Source organism: Gorilla gorilla, chromosome 6 (assembly GCF_029281585.2).
Source record: "Gorilla gorilla gorilla isolate KB3781 chromosome 6, NHGRI_mGorGor1-v2.1_pri, whole genome shotgun sequence".
NCBI classification, from domain to species: domain Eukaryota; kingdom Metazoa; phylum Chordata; class Mammalia; order Primates; family Hominidae; genus Gorilla; species Gorilla gorilla.
In genome coordinates this window covers 97,890,800-97,911,083 of record NC_073230.2, presented here as the reverse complement: position 1 = coordinate 97,911,083, position 20,284 = coordinate 97,890,800, and the positions used below count along the sequence as shown (strand labels likewise).

The 20,284-nt window shown below is 34.2% G+C and overlaps 1 protein-coding gene across 7 annotated transcripts in view; it reads left to right on the top strand.

Moving 5' to 3' along the window:
* Positions 1-20,284, top strand: part of CDK14 (cyclin dependent kinase 14) — a 635,487-nt gene that overhangs the window by 323,244 nt on the left and 291,959 nt on the right. For all 7 annotated transcript variants that reach the window (XM_063708268.1, XM_019031337.4, XM_063708269.1 and 4 more), the window contains one exon: positions 4,892-4,954. In XM_063708268.1, coding sequence (XP_063564338.1) covers positions 4,892-4,954 — 63 coding nt within the window. The remainder of the gene's footprint in view (positions 1-4,891; positions 4,955-20,284) is intronic.

Sequence of the window (20,284 nt, the reverse complement as noted above, 5' to 3'; positions counted from 1 at the left end):
TCCACAATATGCTGGACAATGTTCTGAGACTGTTATGGATGTTTGCCAGTTAATTTTCACAATAACCATGTGAGGTTAATATGAAAATTGAACTAGGATTGTCTTCATTACAGAGGTTATGTGACCTGCTCAAAGTTATGTAATACTGATTACAGAGGTTATGTCACTTGCTCAAAGTTATGTAATACTGATTTACAGAGGTTATGTCACCTGCTCAAGGTTACACAGCTGAGGAAGCCGTGTGTGTATAGATGATGTGGGCGCATACACATACTACATTTTCGTGCCCTACATCTAAAAAAAACCTAAAATTTTAAAGGTTTAGAAAAGTCTTTTAAGTTTTCCCAGATCTCATTTCTAGAGATGATCTTTTTCCTGCAATTCTTGATGCTAGTGTCATTGGACTTGGAGGATCAGGAATTTTTTTTCTCCAGTCCTAATGTATTTCCTTCCTCATAGTTTTGTTGTTTCATTTTAAACAAGAAGCTTGAATACTTTATTCTTAGAAAAGTTTAAGATAATTCACAAGCATATAATATTCACAGAATGCTAGCTGTGTGAGTGTAGAGTTCATCTTATTTATGCAAAGTTGGCATTCTATAAATACATGCCATATATATAACACCATAAATGTTCTTTTGTACCCACCACTATTCCACTTCTTTAATTTGTTAATTTTAGAGGATCACATTAACATATGTTTTTATATTGAACTATTTCTCATTTCTAAGATTAGCCTTGTTTGGTCTTGATGTGTTAGTTTTTTAATGCCATATTGAATTTTAGCACCTACTGTTATTATTTTTAGAATATATACATCTGTGACTGTGATCATAGAGAGATTGTTTTAGTTCCCTCCATCCCTTTCTTGTGCTTGCCTAGTTTGACAATGTGTTTTAAAGAAGGAGTAGGAAGCATTCTTATCTTTTTCTGTACTCTGGAATAACTTGTATATGTTATTTGAAGATTCGGAGCATTTTTTATTAAAACAGTCTGAATTCAGTACCTTTTTAGTTATAGCCCTTCCTATGTCTTACAAATTTTGTAACTTACGTTTTATTTAGAAAAACATTTTTTTTCTAGATATCAAATGTACTGGTTTAAAGATGTACAGTGCTGTATTTTAAAATCTTCACAATTTTAGTTGTCACTTTTCCCATTCTTTCTTTTCTTTTCTTTTCTCTTGAGACAGAGTCTTGCTCTGTCTCCCAGGCTGGAGTGTAGTGGCTTCATCTTGACTCACTGCAACCTCCGTCTCTTGTGTTCAAGCGATTCTCCTGCCTCAGCCTCCCGAGTAGCTGGGATTGCATGCACTTGCCATTGCACTTGGCTAATTTTTTTTTTTTTTTTTTGAGATTTTTAGTAGAGATGGGGTTTTGCCATATTGCTCAGGCTGGTCTTGAACTTCTGACCTCAAGTGATCCGCCTGCCTCAGCCTCCCAAAGTGCTGGGATTATAGACATAAGCCACCATGTCCACCCTCGTTTTTCTCATTCTTAATGTTGATTATGTCTTGGCAAACTCCTCACTTAATTAAAAAAATCAGACTTGCCAAAGGTTGGTTTGTTTTATTAGGCTTTTCATAGAAGTGGGTTTTTGTTTAATTGTTCAAACTTATTGTTTTCTAGTTTTTCTATTTAATGTCTGCTATTAACTGCATTGATCCCTTCTCTCTCTTTTTTTCCTTTTCTCTTTTGTTTTCTCTAGCTTTACTTTATTGGTTGTTTTATTCATTTTTAGTCATTTTTATGTTAAAATAAATACATTTAAAGGTCTAAATTTTCTTGTTGATGCTCTGACCAAATTTAATTGCTTTGAAATGTAGCATACTTATTATCATTCATTTTTTACTGATTTAAGTATTTTTAGACTTTTTTTAACTTTTTGTACATTTTTAGGAAAGTAGATTTTTCTATTCATTCCTCCCTTTCTCATTCTCTCTCTTCAACTGATTTTCTTTCTTCCTTATTTTCCTCCTGCTGCCATTGAACTTAAAACACCATTGATTGGAAGAAACCTTATTGATATACTACTAAAAAAGAAAAAATGCACTGAATTAAACTATGATTCAATGCCTTCTTATTCCGAATTTTTATTTTATGCTTATTGAAAGAGCTAGAGAAGTTTTAATTCTGGCATTAAAAAAAATCTTACCTGAAAATTTCAATAAATGGTTTCTAGGTAACAATTAGGGCTCACCCTTCACTGTTTCTTCTTCAGATGGTCCTTAAGTTGTTTGTTGGTGACTCATGCCATTGAGTAAACTCTGCAAATTGAGCAAAATAAAAAGTTTGCTGAGACACAGGCAATAACAACTATATTGCATTCATTGCCTGGGTAATCATAAATGAATGCTGTTCCAATATCAAAGATGAAAAGAATTATATGTCTTAGAGTTGATGAAATATAATATACTCTGATGTTAATTTTATTCAGTTTTGAGGAAAGGATGTAATATGATTTCAGCTTTCTGGAAATTTTTCAGATTTTCTCTTTGTCTCATACATTGTCAGTTTTTGTGAGTAGGCCATTTGTGTTTAAAAAGCATGTGTAGCATGAGTTTATTGGGCATGCTATTTAATTGTGTTATATCCTTTATAGCTTTACTTTTTTGGCCAATTCCATTTGTTAATTTTTGAAAGGAGTAAGCAAAACCCTTCAAGATTTTGTGAAGTTTTCCGTTTCTTCTTTGATGTTTGTCAATTTTTGCTTTTAATAATGTATCCTATTGTTAGGTGTGCAAATGTTGAATACATGTTTCTTGAATTATGTTAAACGTGATTTTACATTGATATATCTGATTCCTTTTTATTGATATTTGCAATATAAATAACAAAATATCAAAAGTATAAATAAACATTTATTTTCAGACTTTCTGGATTTTTGGTATTTATTGTTCTTAGTTTGTGTTTGGGAAGCAGTATGAATTTGATTTTATTTGTTTTCAAAACTGAGATTTTACATTTTTAATAAGCATTTCAACACATCATGGACATGTGATTATTGATATGGTTGGATGTACTTTTCTTTTACCATTTTATTTCTTGTGTGTGAAGCATTGAACAGATTAGATACACTTCTTGCCCTCCTGGATCTTATAATGAGCATTATTTTAAAAGAATACCTTATTTTTATCTATCATATTATAAGTAAAAAGTACTTATCATGTACTGGCTTCAAAAACAAATGTTCTCTCGTTCTTTATTTGTTGTTCTCTGAGGATGGTGTTATCCTTATTTAAGGATGGGGAAGTTAATAATATGAAGTTACAAAATGGCAGTTTGGGGTCCAGAGTCATTCCTCATTTCACTAAATGCATGAAATAAAACTTTTATATAGTTACTCAGGAAAAACTCCATTGAACCTATTTTAATCATATTTTAGGTTTGTTTTTAGTGTGCTATCCTGTATGTAAAACTATTCCCATCTGTACTTAGTTCCTTTTTCTCTTTGTCTGACATTTTGCCTGGACCAGAGAGAGAATAATTTCCAAATTAATCATAGTTTCTACCCTCATGAAGTTTCGCTTTGATTTAGAAGCTAAATCAAAGCTTGGGTTGCCCAAGATAAAGGCAATTTTGTCTCAGAACATATCTAAGAGCATTTTCTCTGACCCATTTTCTTTGCCTTTGCCCTTCAGTTGGCTAACTTCTTTCATTGTCTACTCATGTCTTACTTAGAAGTAACTTCTTCCAGAGACCTTTCTGAAATCTCTAGACCTCATTAGGTTTCCCCTGCTGTGCCCTTGAACATCATCCAGCACTATTCTTAAAATACTACACAGCAGACTTTACTGTAATCAGTGGCATGTCTGGTTTTTTTCCATTTGCATCTGTTTCATTTACTCCTGTGTTCTTAGTGACTAGTGTTGTGCCTGGAACATATGGGCTCAAAAAGTACATGATGAATGATGAAGGCTAATTTCTGCTTTGTATCCTCAGCAATTATAACCTAGCATGCAATGAAAGCTTAATAACAGAACCTGAACTGTTGTTATAAATGACTAGAGCAAGGTTCTTGAATGTACTATAAAACTTGTACTTCCTCAATAATTCAGGCCTGATATTGGGGCACAAATGCTCATGTTCATTGGCTTTTACTGAATGATTAAATGTTTCAGTTTTATAAATCTTACAGTACACTCCAAGAAAAGAATAAAAATGTGAATAGTAACTACTTGCTTTTAAAAAATTATATATAGTTTATGATATAAGCAGAAAAAGCATTAAGAAGAAGATATTTACTTGTGGACAAATCGAGCTTGCATATTTAAAAGAGTAACAGCATGAGATGTTGAATATTCGTTTAAACATATCTGGATATATTTATCTTAATTTTTAATTTTGAAGATGTTTCTGTTAATTTATGAAGCATATTTGCTCAAATATATTCAGGAGTTCTAGAAACCTGAAAATTATTTTTTCTGAATATGGACATAAAGATAAGTCCAGTGATTAATTTTACTAGTAGAATATATTTGTGGTATTTTTATCTCATATAAAATAAATATTTTTATTTGCATTTGCACTTGGAAAATATGGGATAATTGACATTATAATTGCATTGGTTAAATATGTGTGGTTTTCTAAGTTAAAGTATAAGGATATATTCAATGAAAAGGAAATGAGACACTTAACAAATTATGGACATGTATTCTTTTTAATATATAGAAATATTTAACATAAAACAGAGCCGAGAGGGAAAAATAATGATTCAATTGTGTTTAAAATTAGGGGGTGGGGAGGCATGCCACTACATACACTGAAAAATCCACCCACTTGTCTTTTATGTGCTCTGTTCAGAAGGTAATGGTGACTTTGAAGTAGGAAAATATTGATTTATTATGTTATAGCCAGAGGGTTATTGATACATTTTTCCTTTTCTTTTCTAGCACACTGATTTATGTCAGTACATGGACAAGCACCCTGGGGGGCTGCATCCAGATAATGTGAAGGTAGGAAAAGATCTTTTTAAGCCAAAGGTTAGCATTCTTGATGTGTATTTTTTTAACTGAAGTCTAGCATCTCTACCATAACATATTTAAATTTTTTAAATTTTTTGTGTAAAGAGAAGGGATATTGAGGTGAACCAGTCATTGCTTCAGTTGAGTTGTTGGAAACCATGTTTTAACATTAAATATTTTTACTGGGGTATTAATATTTAGATCTCATATTTTCTTGCTGGAGAAACATTTGCTAATAATGAGTGAAAACCACTGGAATCCTACTTTTTAACACTTCACAGTAGAGGGGAGTCTCAGTTCTAGCTTGGAACCCATACTGATGTACCAATTGGTCTCAACATAAAGCATCATTATGATCCAAAACAATGTTATGGTGGGTTCACAGTGCATGTCTTTTTATTTCTATGTACAAGCATATTCTACTTTCTGCTACTCTTTTTCCTTTCTTTTAGTAGAAATATTGCTACTGAGTATCAAAAGAACTACGATTTCCTAAAATTTGACCTCACAATCATCTTGGGAAATTATTCCAAAATTTCAAGCTTCTTCGTATATGCAATAGAATTAGAAGAGATCAAAGTTATATCTGATATGGCTTAATTATGTACTTACATTGTGTAACTCAAATGACTACATTTCATAATCCTGAGAACCAATTGAGTATTACAGATGTATTTGCAGTAAACTTATTCATCTCCATTTCTTCCCATTTGTTATAAGAAACCCTATTAGTGATAAACTAAGAGGCCTTCACTTTATTCCATAGTCGAATCACCTGGGAAACTTTCTATGTATATGTATAAATGTGACAAGTTAATAGAGGCTTTTATAGTGGTCTGTTACACTGTATAATTTTAAAATGTAGGAACTTATAGGAAATCTGTCAAAACATTGTTAAATAAATAATGGAATCAATATAGAAATTATAGTCTGTTGATTTTTCATATGTCTTCTTTTTGTGTTTTATTAGATTGCCTTTCCTTAAATTTTTTTGACTGTTCGTTTTTCTTAAAAATGTGTAACCATTAACATATAGTTTATTAGTAGTTAGATTAGGTTAGAAAATTTAATGGATGAAAATACGTGTTTTATTATTCTTGTCTATGTTCAATTCCAACTCTAAATATTAGTATTATAACATGAACATAATTTTTTTAACATTAAAATCTCAAATTCTCTCATTTATACATTCGCATGTTCTCTTCTTAGGGTTTATTGGCTTTGAAATCAATAGTACAATACATCTTCATTCTTGTTTCCCACTCTATCCCTGAGAATGTGTTGATCACCCAGCTAGTGAGACCACTGGCCCCAGGGAGCTCAGAAGTCTACCAGCCACAGTGGAAATGAGCAGATCCTCTGAGCTAACTTTGACTTCCTGACTTTCACATTCAGTGATACAATTGAGATTAAATAACTGATTGAATCTTTCCCACAGTCATGACATCACTGGGCTTTTATTATCCCTGTTTAGTTTCTCACCAATCATCTATGTGTCATTAGTTATCAGCAACTGTTGGTGGAAAATTTTGTTGATGAAAAAAAGAAAACCTCTTTCCACAAAGCATTGCTGTGTTCTCTGTCCTCAGGCCACTGACATTGATGAATTTTGTCCCATTTTTACTATACGTTCTGCTTCTTCCATTACATTTTATTTTCCCTTATCTCCTAATGGTCATGGAGAGATGGGTCTCAAGGTTACTGTTTCTCAGTAACTGGGCTGTACCTCTAGAAACTGTCTCACCAGCTCTTATTCAAGCTTTGTGTGCTTTTCTTTCATCACATGGTCATTCATCATACTTCAAATACTTACTGTTTGCTCCTCATTCCGAGTCCAGGTTGCACCATGGTGATAAACAAGGTTTAACACTGCAGGACTTGGTGCCTCCTAGGACATGGTGAGAAACTTAATGATGAGTGAAATGTGTAGTCAGTGTAGAAATAATGTCATAGAAATTATATGTGACACTTACAGTGAGCCTGGGTATTTATATACAGCAGGAACTTTTCCTACTTGGAAGTTGTTTAACATGGTCACCGATAGATGACTTACTACATTTTTGTTTCTAAAAAAAATGTGATGTGATTTACCTCTTCTTATTTTTTAAAATACCTTAAAAGCAGCAAAATGTATTCATCTATGGGGATTCCTTTCCTCATAACTAGTGAAATCTTTGATTTGTTGAGGATCTTCTGAAATGTCCTGGACAGTCTCAGTTCTTGGCATGTTTGTGGATACAAGAAACCTCAGTAATAAACTAAGAGGTCTTCACTTTATTCCACAGTAGAGTCACCTGGCAAGATTTATATGTATATATATATATACACACACACATATATATATATTCTCACCTCCCAGAATCAGGACGTCTGCATAGTATAATACTGAGAATTTTAGCCAGAGTAATCAGCCAAGAGAAAAAAATGGAAAAAATCCAAATTGGAAAAGAAGTCCTCCGATCATCTCTCCTTGCAGACCAAGTAATCTTATGTATAGAAAAATCTAAAGACTCCACCAAAAAAAGTTACAGAGCTGTTAAACTAATTCCGTAAAGTTGCAGGATACAAAATCAACATATAAAAATGTGTAGTATTTCTTCCCCAATAATGAGCTGGCTGAAAAAGAAATAAAACAATTTAATTTATAATAGTTACCAAAAATTATGTAGGAATCAGTTTAACCAAGGAAGGTGAAAGATCTGTATAAGAAAACTGCAAAACAGTGATCAAAGAAATTGAAGAGATACAAATGGAAAGACATCCTATGATCATGGATTAGAAAAATTAGTATTATTAAAATACCATTCTACCAAAAGCAATCTACAGATTCAATACAATTCCTCAAAATACCAATAACATTCTTCTTGCAGTAGATAAACAATCCTAAAATTTATATGGAACCACAAAAGAACCCAAATAGCCAAAACAATACTGAGCAAAAGGAACAAAGCTGGAGACTTCATACTACGTGACTTCAAAATACACTACAAAGCTATAGTAACCAAAACAACATGTTATGGGTATTAAAAAGAGACGCCTATGTGTCTGAACAGAAAAATGCTCAGAATAGAGAACCCCCAAATTAATCTGCATACCTATAGTCAACTGATATTTGACAGAGGTGTCAAGGACATACTTTGGGGAAATAACATTCTCTTCAATAACTGGTGCTGGAAAAACTGGAAATCCATGTGCAGAAGAATGAAACAAGACTTATTTTTCACCGTATACAAAAATCAACTTCAGATGGATTAAAGGCTTGAACATAAGGCCCAAAACTGTTGAACTCATGCAAGAAAACATGGGAGAAACACTTCAGGGCTTCGGTCTAGGAAAAGATTCTATGGCTAAAACAGGCAACAAAAATAAAAATAATAGATAAATGGGACTATATTAAACTAATAGGCTTCTGCAAAGCAAAGGAAACAGGAGCAAAGATACAAGTTGTTGAATGGAAGAAAATATTTGCAACTCTTCATCTAACGAGGGATTAATATTTAGATTATAAAAGGAATTCAAACAACTCAACAGCAAAAGAAACAAACTCGTTAAAAAGTAGACAAAGGACCTGAAAAAACCTGTCTTGGAAGAAGACATACAAATGGTGCATAGGTAGTAAAACATGCTCAACATGACTAATTATCAGAGAAGTAAAAATCAAAACCACAGTGAAATTCCATCTTACCCCAGTTAGGATGGCTATGATCAAAAAGACAAAACATAACAAATGTTAGTGAAGATGTGGAGAAAAGGGAAGTCATACACTGTGGGAATATAAATTAGTGCAGTTATTATGGAGAACCTGTGGAGGTTTCTTAAAAAAGTATAAATTGAACTATCATATGATCCAACAGTCCTACTAATGGGTATTTATCCAAAAGAAAGGAAATTTCTGCACCACCATGTTCATTGAAGCACTATTCACAATAGCAAAGATATGGAATCAATCTAAGTGTCCATCAACAAATTGATAGATAAAGAAAATGCAGTACATACATACAATGGAAGATTATTCAGCGATAAAAATGAATGAAATCCTGTCATCTGCAGTAGTATGGATGGAACTGAAGGTTATTATGTTAAGTGAAATAAGCCCCTCACAGAAAGACAAATAGGGTGTATTTATATTCATATATGGGAGCTAAAAAAGTTGATCTCATGAAGGTAGAAAGTAGAATGATAGTTACCAGAGGCTGGGAAGGATTTTGGAGTGGGGGATGAAGAGAGGTTGGTTAACGAGTACAGACATACTGTTCGATAGAAGGAATATGTTCTAGTGTTGACAGCACAGTAGTCTAACAATAGTTAACAACAGTACATTGCATATTTCAAAATAACTAAAAGAAAAGATTTGGAATGTTCCCAAGACAAAGAAATTATAAATATTTGAGGTCAGGGATATCCTAAATACCCATCATTATACATTGTATGATTGTATAAAAATACCCTGGGCTCCCCAAAATATGTACAAATATTATGTATCAATAAAAATATACTTTAAAAAGTATCTTTACGTAGGAAATGTGGGCATTTGCTCAGATGCAAGGAGAAGAGGCCAAGATTTCTCCCAAGATCTACAGCATCTCCTGACTCTCCCTATGTCCCTGCATTGCTTTACTCCCCAGCCCTGGGGACATGTGTACTTGCCAGCAATCCTAGCCTCTTGTTTTTCCACAGCCCTGCAGCCTGCTGGCTTCCATTGCTCCTCAATCTGCCAGCAGGGGAGTGGGTGGTGACCCAGAATAAGGTGGGGGTTGTGTAGGTCAGGGAGAGGCAGGGGAGAGCTTGAGAGACAGGACTTGGCATGGAGAGCTTTAGACAGAAAAGTCGTGCCTCAAGGAAAAGATTTTAAGAGTATTCTGTGAAGGATCTGATCATTCCAAGACGACAGACCTAAAGAATCCAAGAAACTCTCCAGTGAAGACCCCAGTTGACAAATGAGTAACTTGGAGGAAGCCAAGTTGCTTGCACTGATTGGATAGGGAAAGGTAGAGAAGGAAACTTTAAAAAATTATCATTAATAGTCTCAGAGAGAGAAAAGAAGATAATTCATCCATAAAACAAGAATGTGGTATTATTTTTGAGAAGCAGAATTTAGACAACACAAAGGAGCTCTTGGAAATTAAAAATATAACAAATTAAAAACAACAATAAAATCATGGGAGACAAAATTGAAGAAATTTGCCAGAAAATAAACCAAAAAATACAAAGATGAAAAATGGGAAATAAAGTATCAAAAAATCAGAGGTCTAATCTAGGGGATCCCACATCTGAATAACTGAGGAAAAAAGGAGGGAATCATTAAAGTAATAACTATGAAACCATAATCCTTTCAAATGTATAGGATTGAGTTTTTAGATTAATGCCTAGATCATTTAAAAAATAAACTGAAAATAATGTTCATTATTGCAAAATTTCAGAACACTGGGTTCAAAGAAAAATCGATAGAAAAGGAAACAGGTTTACTCCATGGGATCAAGAATTACAATGGCATCAGATTTTCAACAGTAACACTGAAAGGGGGATGGCAGTGAGACAATAGCTTGAAAATTTGGACACAGAAGTATTTTCGGCCTAGAATTCTGTGCAAACTGTCAGTGAAGTATGAAGGTAAAATTACCATTTTCAGATGCACAAGGAGTTGAAAATTTTGCCTGTGTTACATTCTTTCTCAGGAAGATACTTGAGGATATACTCCACTAATACTCAAGGAATATACCAAGGAAGAGAAGACAAAGAAACCAGGTAACAAAATCCACTACAGCAGAGAGGTGAAGGAAATTCCCAGGATAGAGAAGAAGAGAATCCCAGGATGACAATTATGCATCAGGCTGGGAAAGTAACTTGCTAAACCAGCAGGCTAGAAGTCTCCAGGAGAGATTTCATAAAGGAGATAAAATTGTTAGTTAGAATACCAAATGTGTTTAAGTGGACTTAAAAGATGGGAAAAGAATTTGGTGTTGAATTAGTAGTGGCCACAAAGTAAACCAAACAAAGGAAAACAAACTGACAAACAAAAGAACTAGATTATTACTAACACCAGGAAAAACAAATTTTTGTGCAGGGGAAAGAAAGGTATTCATAGTAAACTTTATAGCTCAGCTGTAAATAATATTTACGTGGTCATAATAATTTAAACATTGAATGATGTAATTTAAAACAAAACAAAACAAAAAATACCTCTTTAAGTGATAATGCTGTAGCCAAGCTCATTCCAGGACCAGCGTCCTGGATCAGTGGTTCATTCCAGCCCCCAACATTTCATAGAAAGTAAGCATCAGGTTCACTGGGATGGTGGAGTGTGTTAAAGGGCTTTTTGACTCTTTGTGCAATGTTCTTTTCCCTGAGCTACATGATTAATACATTAAATTACTGTAATTAGCTTGATTATTTGTGACTTTCGAAACACTAAGTCACATAGGTTCATCATCATTTTCATATTGAAGATAATAGTGATACTTTCTCCAAGGGTATGGAAAGTTAAAAAATAGATGTAGCTTGTTAAAGCCTTGTGTTTTGGCATCTGAATTGCAGTGCATGGAAGCAGACAACCCTTATTACCATGTTGGTTTCTATGGGAGGCCACTCGTCTAATTATGCATTGGGTTTTCCTCACTGTTTGCTTAGAGACAAGGGTCTCCTCCAGAGTTGCTTTAGGATATGAACTGCAGGTGAAATTATTCTCAAAAAATTCTGACTATGACATAGTGACACATATCTCATGGGTATTTCTGTTTGATATATAAACATTTTTTCATGTGGTGATGTTTATTGTCACTTAAATCTATGAATACAAAAATGAACATAAAAATAATATTTACTAAGTTAACAGCTGTTCATAATGCTGTGCTAGATATTAATCGTTTTTAAAGTTGATCTTCCCATCATCTTAGATTGTTGGGAAAATATAGACAAAGAACCTCAACTGAGCTAAAATAAGACATTGTAATAGTTCTTTATAAATTTATGGAGATAGGAAAACCAGGTGAGATAAGCTATTGTCTTTAAAAAGAGCATGTCCTTTTAGTAACACAGAAGCTCTATGTTTGCTAAACACTTTGCAGATTATTAAATGTTCAGAATGTGATGAATACTTAATTTTTATTATGGTGAACAATAGGAAAAAGCAGTGATCAAATCATTTTGCTTCTAAATTTAGCAATTTTGACTTTTAGTTTCATCATTCTGCAGCATAACAGTATATATAAACATTTTAAACATTTATCTAGGATTCTAAAACTGTACATATTTTTCTTTGTTGATATTTTGTATGTAATTGTGTATTGTAAAAATGTGGATATCCTGCACTTAAGAATTGTGGAGATTGTTCCTTAGTGAGACTTGGGTAGAATTTCAGGCATTACAATGGTAATGTATCCTGGAAGAATGAAGGGGAGAAAAAAAGAACAAATGGAACTACACATAGCTCCTGATTTCATAGTAAAACAATATAATTTTGTACTAATTCTCAGCAAAACATCTGTGAAAGTTGTATTTTTCTTGATGCGTATTTCTTGTAAGCACTGGAATAGACTCATTTTAAAAAGCCAGTGTTAACTAAATTTCTACTCACTTTGCTACTTTAATTGCCTACAAAATGTGTCTATTATCAATATGGCATTCTGAAATAAATATTCACTAATAACAAATGGTTTATTTCTAAGCATAATATCAATTTTTGACAAAGTAATTTTAGCAATTAATTAGAGGATGATGTAAAACCTGAATCAAAAGCCTGAGGACATTGGCCCTGTTATAAATATTTATGATGATTAAAGGCATTGCAACCAGTTTGTAGATGGTGATAAATCGGTATGTGGGAAACTGGTTAGAATATTTTTGGAAAGGTAGTTGAATTCCCCACTCCCTTTAAAGACCATTCACTGTGAATTATATTGGGTTTGAGCTATCATAGTTGAATATAGAACTTGTATTAATTCTTGATTTTATAATTCTCAGTGGTCTACAGATTGACCATTGCATTTTCACAAATGACTATAATGGTCTAAATTTCATCCTTTATTCGGTTTTTCATGTGTTCTTTAAAAATTGATAAGCATGAGAGACTGAAAATTAAGATTCATGAAAAAAGATTAATTGATGCTATCTCCAGCTGATATCCAGAAATGTAGATGTTTGAATCTTATTACCATGATGAGATTGAATCTTCCTGTGTTTTTATGTAATGTACTTCCATTTCTGTTATCATAATGACTTTTCTAGAAGGTTCCCTGCAAAAACACATTTGCCCTTTTTTTGTGAACAATTGAAAATGACCAAAGTAATTTTGAACTTCCTGCCTTATTCTCTGAAGTATCTGAAATCCTATTGGCATAAAGCTGATTCTTATTTTTCATTTCAATAGATATATTAATTAAAAGGATAGGAGGTTTATTATGGTTGAAAACTTGCTATTTTTCTTTAATAGACCAGAGAACAAGCAGGTGTATAACAGACAGAATTATGCTATGCCAAATTAAGATTGTATTATACAGATGGCACTGAGAATTGATTTCTAAATGAGACTTTCTAATGTTCAGATAGAAAACCAAGTGACACCTGACTTTCTCCATATTCTTCATTAGAGCTTCTCATTTAGCTCCTAATAATTTCCTACTACACATGACTGTGAATATTATAGAGCCTTTCCTCATTCTGTATTTTAATTAAGAAATATGATTATTTCATGAGGCCATTAAAGAATATTTTAAAAATTTGACACCAAGTCTCAGTGTCTGTCCAGGCTTTTTTTGAATGTTTTCATCCTATTTTTATTATAATAAAATAATCTTCCACATCTAGAAAGTAAAGGACTAATGATAAAAGAAAATGAAGTTCCATGTGTCAGCTTTTATTGTGTTAGACATTCAGAGGGGATCTGAGTAGTTAATTTTCTGGTTAAGATATGGGGCCTGCATTTAGTTGTTTGGAACATGTCTTTTGCATCCTCGGGATCATCCGCTGATTTGTTCGTAACAATTTGGATCCAGCAAAGGAATTAAGGCCAGCTAATTAAACAGTACACTCTTTCCTAGAGATCCGTTAAAACCCAGATTGAAAAGGAATCACCCCAAAGAATGATGAAATGCAGACAATGATTGGAAGTGTTACATGATGCTTTAATTGTAAGTTACCCAACTTGGGAGTTCCCATTCAGAATAGGGGAAACACCCTCCTGGGCTTTACACTCGTCACCTTGCCTCTCTCCAGTTTAAGATGGATCTGCACACGACCCCTTTGTTTCCATGTTTTCCAAGACAGACATGAGACCCCAGAGGGAAATAAGTTTAAGTAGTAGAGTATACACATATTGTCATGGATAGGCACAGCATTCCTGTGTCCAGCCAGTACAGCTCATAGGTATTTTCTCGTTCCTGTATAAATTTCTGTTACTTCAGACCCCCCTGAGAGGATGGAGAAAGAGGTTTGTTGATCATACGTATCTAAATTCACAAGTTGTTAAATGTTACATCCTATTTGAAATTAGTTTTTCTTTGGTATAACTTGTTTTTGTGATTTACTCCAAGGCTTTTAAACTCAAGATCTATCACCTTTGTCAATTTTTCTATCCACATCTCTCTCTTTTTAGTTATACTAGCCTTCTCAGTTGATATTAAGATAATTCATTTTGATTTAGTATCTAAAATGTTACTTTAGTCAGAAAAACCATTTAAACTCTGAATATTGATTCGTTTTCATTTTGTATAAAAAAGAATGGCCCTGTAGTTGGGAGAGAGTAGCATAAGTTCCCAAATGAAATTGAGTAGGAAGACCTACTGACTCTCCATTTCCCAATTTGGATTTTGTGCTATTTCTGTATAGTTCAGAAAAGCACTTATCAGTCAGGTCAGCCCTATAATTCTGACAGACAGAAACTTGACAATGACAGAGTAAGATTATGTTATTTGAATTTCTTAGAACAGTTCTTTCAGTTTTTCTCTTGGAAAATAATGTTAGATAGCTATTAAATCCAACAGCTTGTCTTTAACAGTTTCTGCTCACCTAGGGAATATTTTTAATACTAATTTTAGGCAGATGCCCACCTTTATTAGGAAGACCCAGCCCCACCCCCCACCCCCGCAACATGCTTCACGGTATATACAAAGCCCAATAACTTGGAAACCTACTTACTGTACTAGATCTTCTTTTACAGAACTTGACAAAACAAAGATCAGTCACACTAGCCTCACTTGACTTATTATAAGTCTCCTAGCTCTAGATCCCATGGCTTTAAACTGCCTGCTCATTGTGGGCACCTCCATACCGGAAACACCACCTTGCTTGGTATCCACCATTGCCTTGAAGTAGAAAGAGAGTGTGGAATGGAAGGCCAACTTACTTGGTAAACTAAGCAGTTATTTCCCCAGCAGCTTGCCCACGAACCTGAAATTCTCATTTTTTGAGTTATTTCTCTCCAGAAAGTTCTCATCTTTAGGAAAAGCATATTAATGTTCAAAGATCTTAAAGAATGTAAATTAAATTGTTACATTATCTAGAAATGACAAAGCATGTTACTTATGTCAGAGTCTTAGGGATTGTAACTAAAAAAGCAGAAAGAAGAATGGAAGAACTCAAACAGGGCAAAACAGTGGCAAGACAAACTCCTCCGGCTACTTAGATTTTCCAAGAACTGGATCTGTAAAATATATATTGCAAAAAAATACACGTGAAAGGACTGATGCCTTAGCATGAATGCTTGTGTCTTATACCATCCCAGTAGCACACTTAACACTGTCAAGTATGTCCAAAGTGACACATAAATTATACTGTAATGTTGAATAGCTAGGGTTTTATTTCTGTCTTTTTTTATATCTCTGTATAACCCTCTAAGTATTCTTTAAAAATTCAGTACTTTGAATTGCAATGATGCTTTGTAAAATAAAACGATTTGGGTGTACATTGCATTACAAATTAGAATTTAATATTTGCATTAGCTGTTTTGAAACTCAACTAAATGGAATGAATCATGATGAATCATTTTGTGGCTTTTAAAAATTGAAGACCTAATATTGCAGTTAAACCATTATCTGATGCATATTACAAAATATTTTGACATTGACTGCATATAATTGGGATTTTAACTAATTATTTTTAACTTCTAGGAAGTTGGATATATGGGTAGTTTAAAGTTATGCAGTCTATGGGTTTTTAAATGATACGGTGTTAAATATGGAACATACTATTTGAAGTATTTATTATTCATGTATAACTTTCATTTATCTACCAGTGTCATATTTTGTAGCTTTAGGTTCACATAGTATATAGCTATTTTAATTAAATAGTATGCTTGCCTTTTTGGATAGCAGCCCTCTTAATTGTAGTGTCAGAGTAAGACAAAAAATGGGTTCAAATATCAGCACTCTCTCTTACTTACTATGTGTTCCTTTGGCCAATTCACTTAATTCCTCTTTTTTTAAAAAACTTTTAAGTTCAGGGGTACATGTGCAGGATGTGCAGGTTTGTTGCATAGGTAAAGGCATGTCATGGGGGTTGGTTGTACCGATTATTTCATCACTTAGGTATTAAACCTTGTATCCATTGGTTATTTTTCCTGATCCTCTCCCTTCCCCCACCCTCCAACCTCTGGTAGGCCACAGTGTGTGTTTTTCCCCTCTCTGTGCCCATGTGTTCTCATCATTTATCTCCCAAGTATAAGTGAGAAGATGTGGTATTTCTTTTTTTCTTGCTATGTTACTTTGCTGAGGCAATTCACTTATCTGAGGCTTTCTTTCTTTTTCTGTGAAATAGGGATAGTAACATCTACCTGGCAGAGGTGTTGTGAGGGTTAAATTATCGAATGTGTATAATACACTTAGCAAAATGTCTATCGTAGTAAGCACTCAATAAATGGTAGTGATTCAACTCCAGTTGTTTAATTTATAAAATCTCTTCCATTTCTGTTATTCATAAAATAACGGAATGATGTAATTTAACAACGTGAAATGGTTAACAAAGATATCTAAGACTTAACCAACCACTCAACCAACCATGTTTAAGATGAGAAACCTGAGTTATAGAGTATCAACCATGACAAAAGAGTAGCATAATTATCTTTCTAAGACATTACTGCTGTGTTCTAAATGGTAGGACCCATTGCTAATGACTCCTATTAGTAGATTTCTTAATCTTCTGTAAGCCCTGAGAGACCCTGCACATTCCTTAAAAGAAGTTGACACACGCCCTGAAAAATCTACGAGATATTCACCACGCTTCATCTCAGATTAAATTGAACCGCATATATTAAATAATCTGTGTATTTCTGACCATTCATGGAGCATGACACCTCTAGACACTGAGAAAAAGAGCATCTGACCTCACCTATTTAGACTTTGGTGAGAGGGACTGGTTATAATGCTTCTTTCTTACTGCAAGTGTCAGTAGTTCTGAGCAATAAACATAACATTGAATCCAATAGTGTGTGCTTTATATCAACTTACTTAAAAGTTGTGATAAAATACCATTAATTAATTAATTAATTAATTTTACCCACTTAAATTGTGAAGAGTTTCAGAAGGGAATAGAGGAAGTGTTAAGGGATACTCCCAAGAAGTATATGCCGTGGCACTGAGAATATGCTGCTTCCTCCTGGGGATGCCAAGACAACTGGCTAAAGATAGCTCTGCTGCTGGCAAAAGTGTCCCTGTTCATTGTTTCATTAGTATTTAAGACAATTTCTCATTGGATTTTTATTACAGAAAATGAACATATTCAAACTGGAATATAAATCTTCAGTGATCCTACGGATGGATTTGGGATGAATCTCCTTTTATAAAGATGGAATAGAATATCCTGAGATGGCAAAATATTCTTAGGAAGATCTTATGGCTACTATAGTAGAAAGATAAAGAGTTTCAAATATATTAATTTATCTAGTTCAGCACGTGAAGTTGTCTTCTCTCATGTTATCTATTTCTAAGATTTTGAATGGCAAAGACAGAAATTCAAGAATCATGTGCTCATTATACTATATGCTAATTGAGGCTTTTACAGACTTTGATTCACTTAATAAAAGCACTTTGATTGTATTGGGTGTATAACTACTCATCCATGCATTTATTCAGCATCAACCTCATTTAAGATAATGAGGTGTGGTGGAAAATTCACAAGAGCTGTGTGATGGTTGGATGACTATGTTTCTTACGTCTTTAGAGCTTTAGTTTTCTCATTTGTTTAAACAAAAGGAAAAATACAGGATGGTAGATGGAAAGGATTAAGTAATTTGTTGGGGGTTTTTTGTTTTGTTTTGTTTATTCATTTGTTTGTTTTTGAGGCAGAGTCTCACTAGGTTGCTCAGGCTGGAATGCAGTGGTGTGATCTCAGTTCACTGTAATCTCCACCTCTCAGGGTCAAGCGATCTTCCCACCTCAGCCTCCCAAGTAGCTAGGACTGCAGGCACACGCCACCATGCCTGGCTAATTTTTTGTATTTTTTTTAGTAGAGACATAGTTTTGCCATGTTGTCTAGGCTGGTCTCGAACTCTTGAAGTCAAGTGATCCATCTACCTCTGCCTCCCAAAGTGTTGGGATTACAGTTGTGAGCCACTGCCCCGGGCCTGATTAAGCTATTTGTATAAAATTATTCTTTAAATTAGAATAAACTTTCAGTAAGTATTAGTCTCCCTTCTTTTCTTTTTAGTGCCTGAGATTCCAATGGTGTTTACCAGGTTTTATTAGCAAAGCTGATTCTTATGCTTTAGAAAAAGAATGTGTGTGGACCCCTCCCTGGTGGCCCTTCTTGTTCTCACAGGGTCTTCTCGTTTTTCATAGAAGATCAAGTATAGCTTGCTGTGTGTTTTATACAACAACCAAGTGAAGTGATTTTCTAAAAAATTTAAATTAGAAAGTTAGGGACTTGCCTATTTGTCTAGAAGAAGAACTCGCTAAAGCTTGAGTTTTAAAGACATTCCAAGAGTAGTCCATGGGGCATTCCATTGAATTCAGTAGGGTGGCTGCTTCCTTAGAGCCTTCCCACCCCTATCTGCCAGTGTATATTTTGTTAAGGATGTTAAAATGTTTTTTGTAGATGTAGGGATCAAGGGAAAACTACCCCTTCACCCTCTAAAGGTTCATAGAAAAATTAACTCACAAAATGCACATTGATTTGAGAAAAGGCACAAACTTATTTTAATGTGCGTAGCACAAGGTCATCATAGAAGAATAGTTACCCAGTAACCCAATGTGAATAGATGTTTATATATCCTTATTAGGAGAAAGGGAAATGGGGATGTATGAATGCTTTTAGGGGTGTGGTAAATGATTTTTAAGGAAATTCAATGGGATTGAAGAATATACGAGAATATACGTCTATTGGGCCTGCAGAGCAGACAGTGGTTTGTGACAAAAGTCTGTCCAGGTGTGTTGACAGACTTCAGTCTTTCTTCCTAGGATAAGAGTTCAGTTAATGGAAACTCAGGAAAGGGGCCAGAGGTAATTGTTTTCTTCTTTGGCAGGTCCAGATTTTAGGCAGATAAGGGGACTTGAGAGAACAACTTCATCCTGTGCTTTGGGAGAGACAGAGGGTTGAGAGACGGGGCAGAGACGGGGAGTGGGGCAGAAGGTCAAAGGGACCTTCACGCCTCTTCAGTTCAGCATGTCAAAGTGCCATTTTGAGGGTATCAGTCTTTGAGCTCCAGCATAAAAGTTTTCTAATGGTTTTCAGAAAGTTGATCGTCCCCTTGCCACAGTTAATTTAATGAGGCTGAGTTGGTAGGTTTACAGCTTCATATATTGTCTTTCTCAGAATTTATGTTATACCTGCTTGCTTGGTCTTCTTAGTGTTTTCCTTCAGGATGTTAAGGGGTTTGTCCTAACATTTTAACTTCTGTGTCTACTGAATGCTCAACTCAGTTTCCTTTTGAAATTTTACATGTAATGAATTCTGTTTTCAGAATGACAAGTTTCTTGTGATTCATTCCCTTCTCTTCTTGTAACAGCTGAATCAATTCTACTTTTTAAAATTGTTGTTAGATCCACCCTTTTCTGTGCTTTCAGTATGCTCAGTTTGCGTTGCTGTTAAAATACAGACCTCTAAGTCACAATGATTTGTTTGTGTGTCTGTCACACTGAGTTAGCTGTGAGTTCCTCAAGTCTAGGGACCACATCTTATATCTTATTCCTCTTGGCATCCCTCTTGCATAACAGCACCTAGCACATATGGTTGGCACTTAATAAACCCTAAGTCAATTTATGCTGTGGAGATTTGTTCTGACATTTGTTTGGGGCTGTATTTGTCATGTTTGGGGCTTAATTTGTCATGTATACACTTAGAATTTTAGTGTATAGTGGCATTTTTTTCTCTAGTACTGCTTTTTAAATCTCCTTT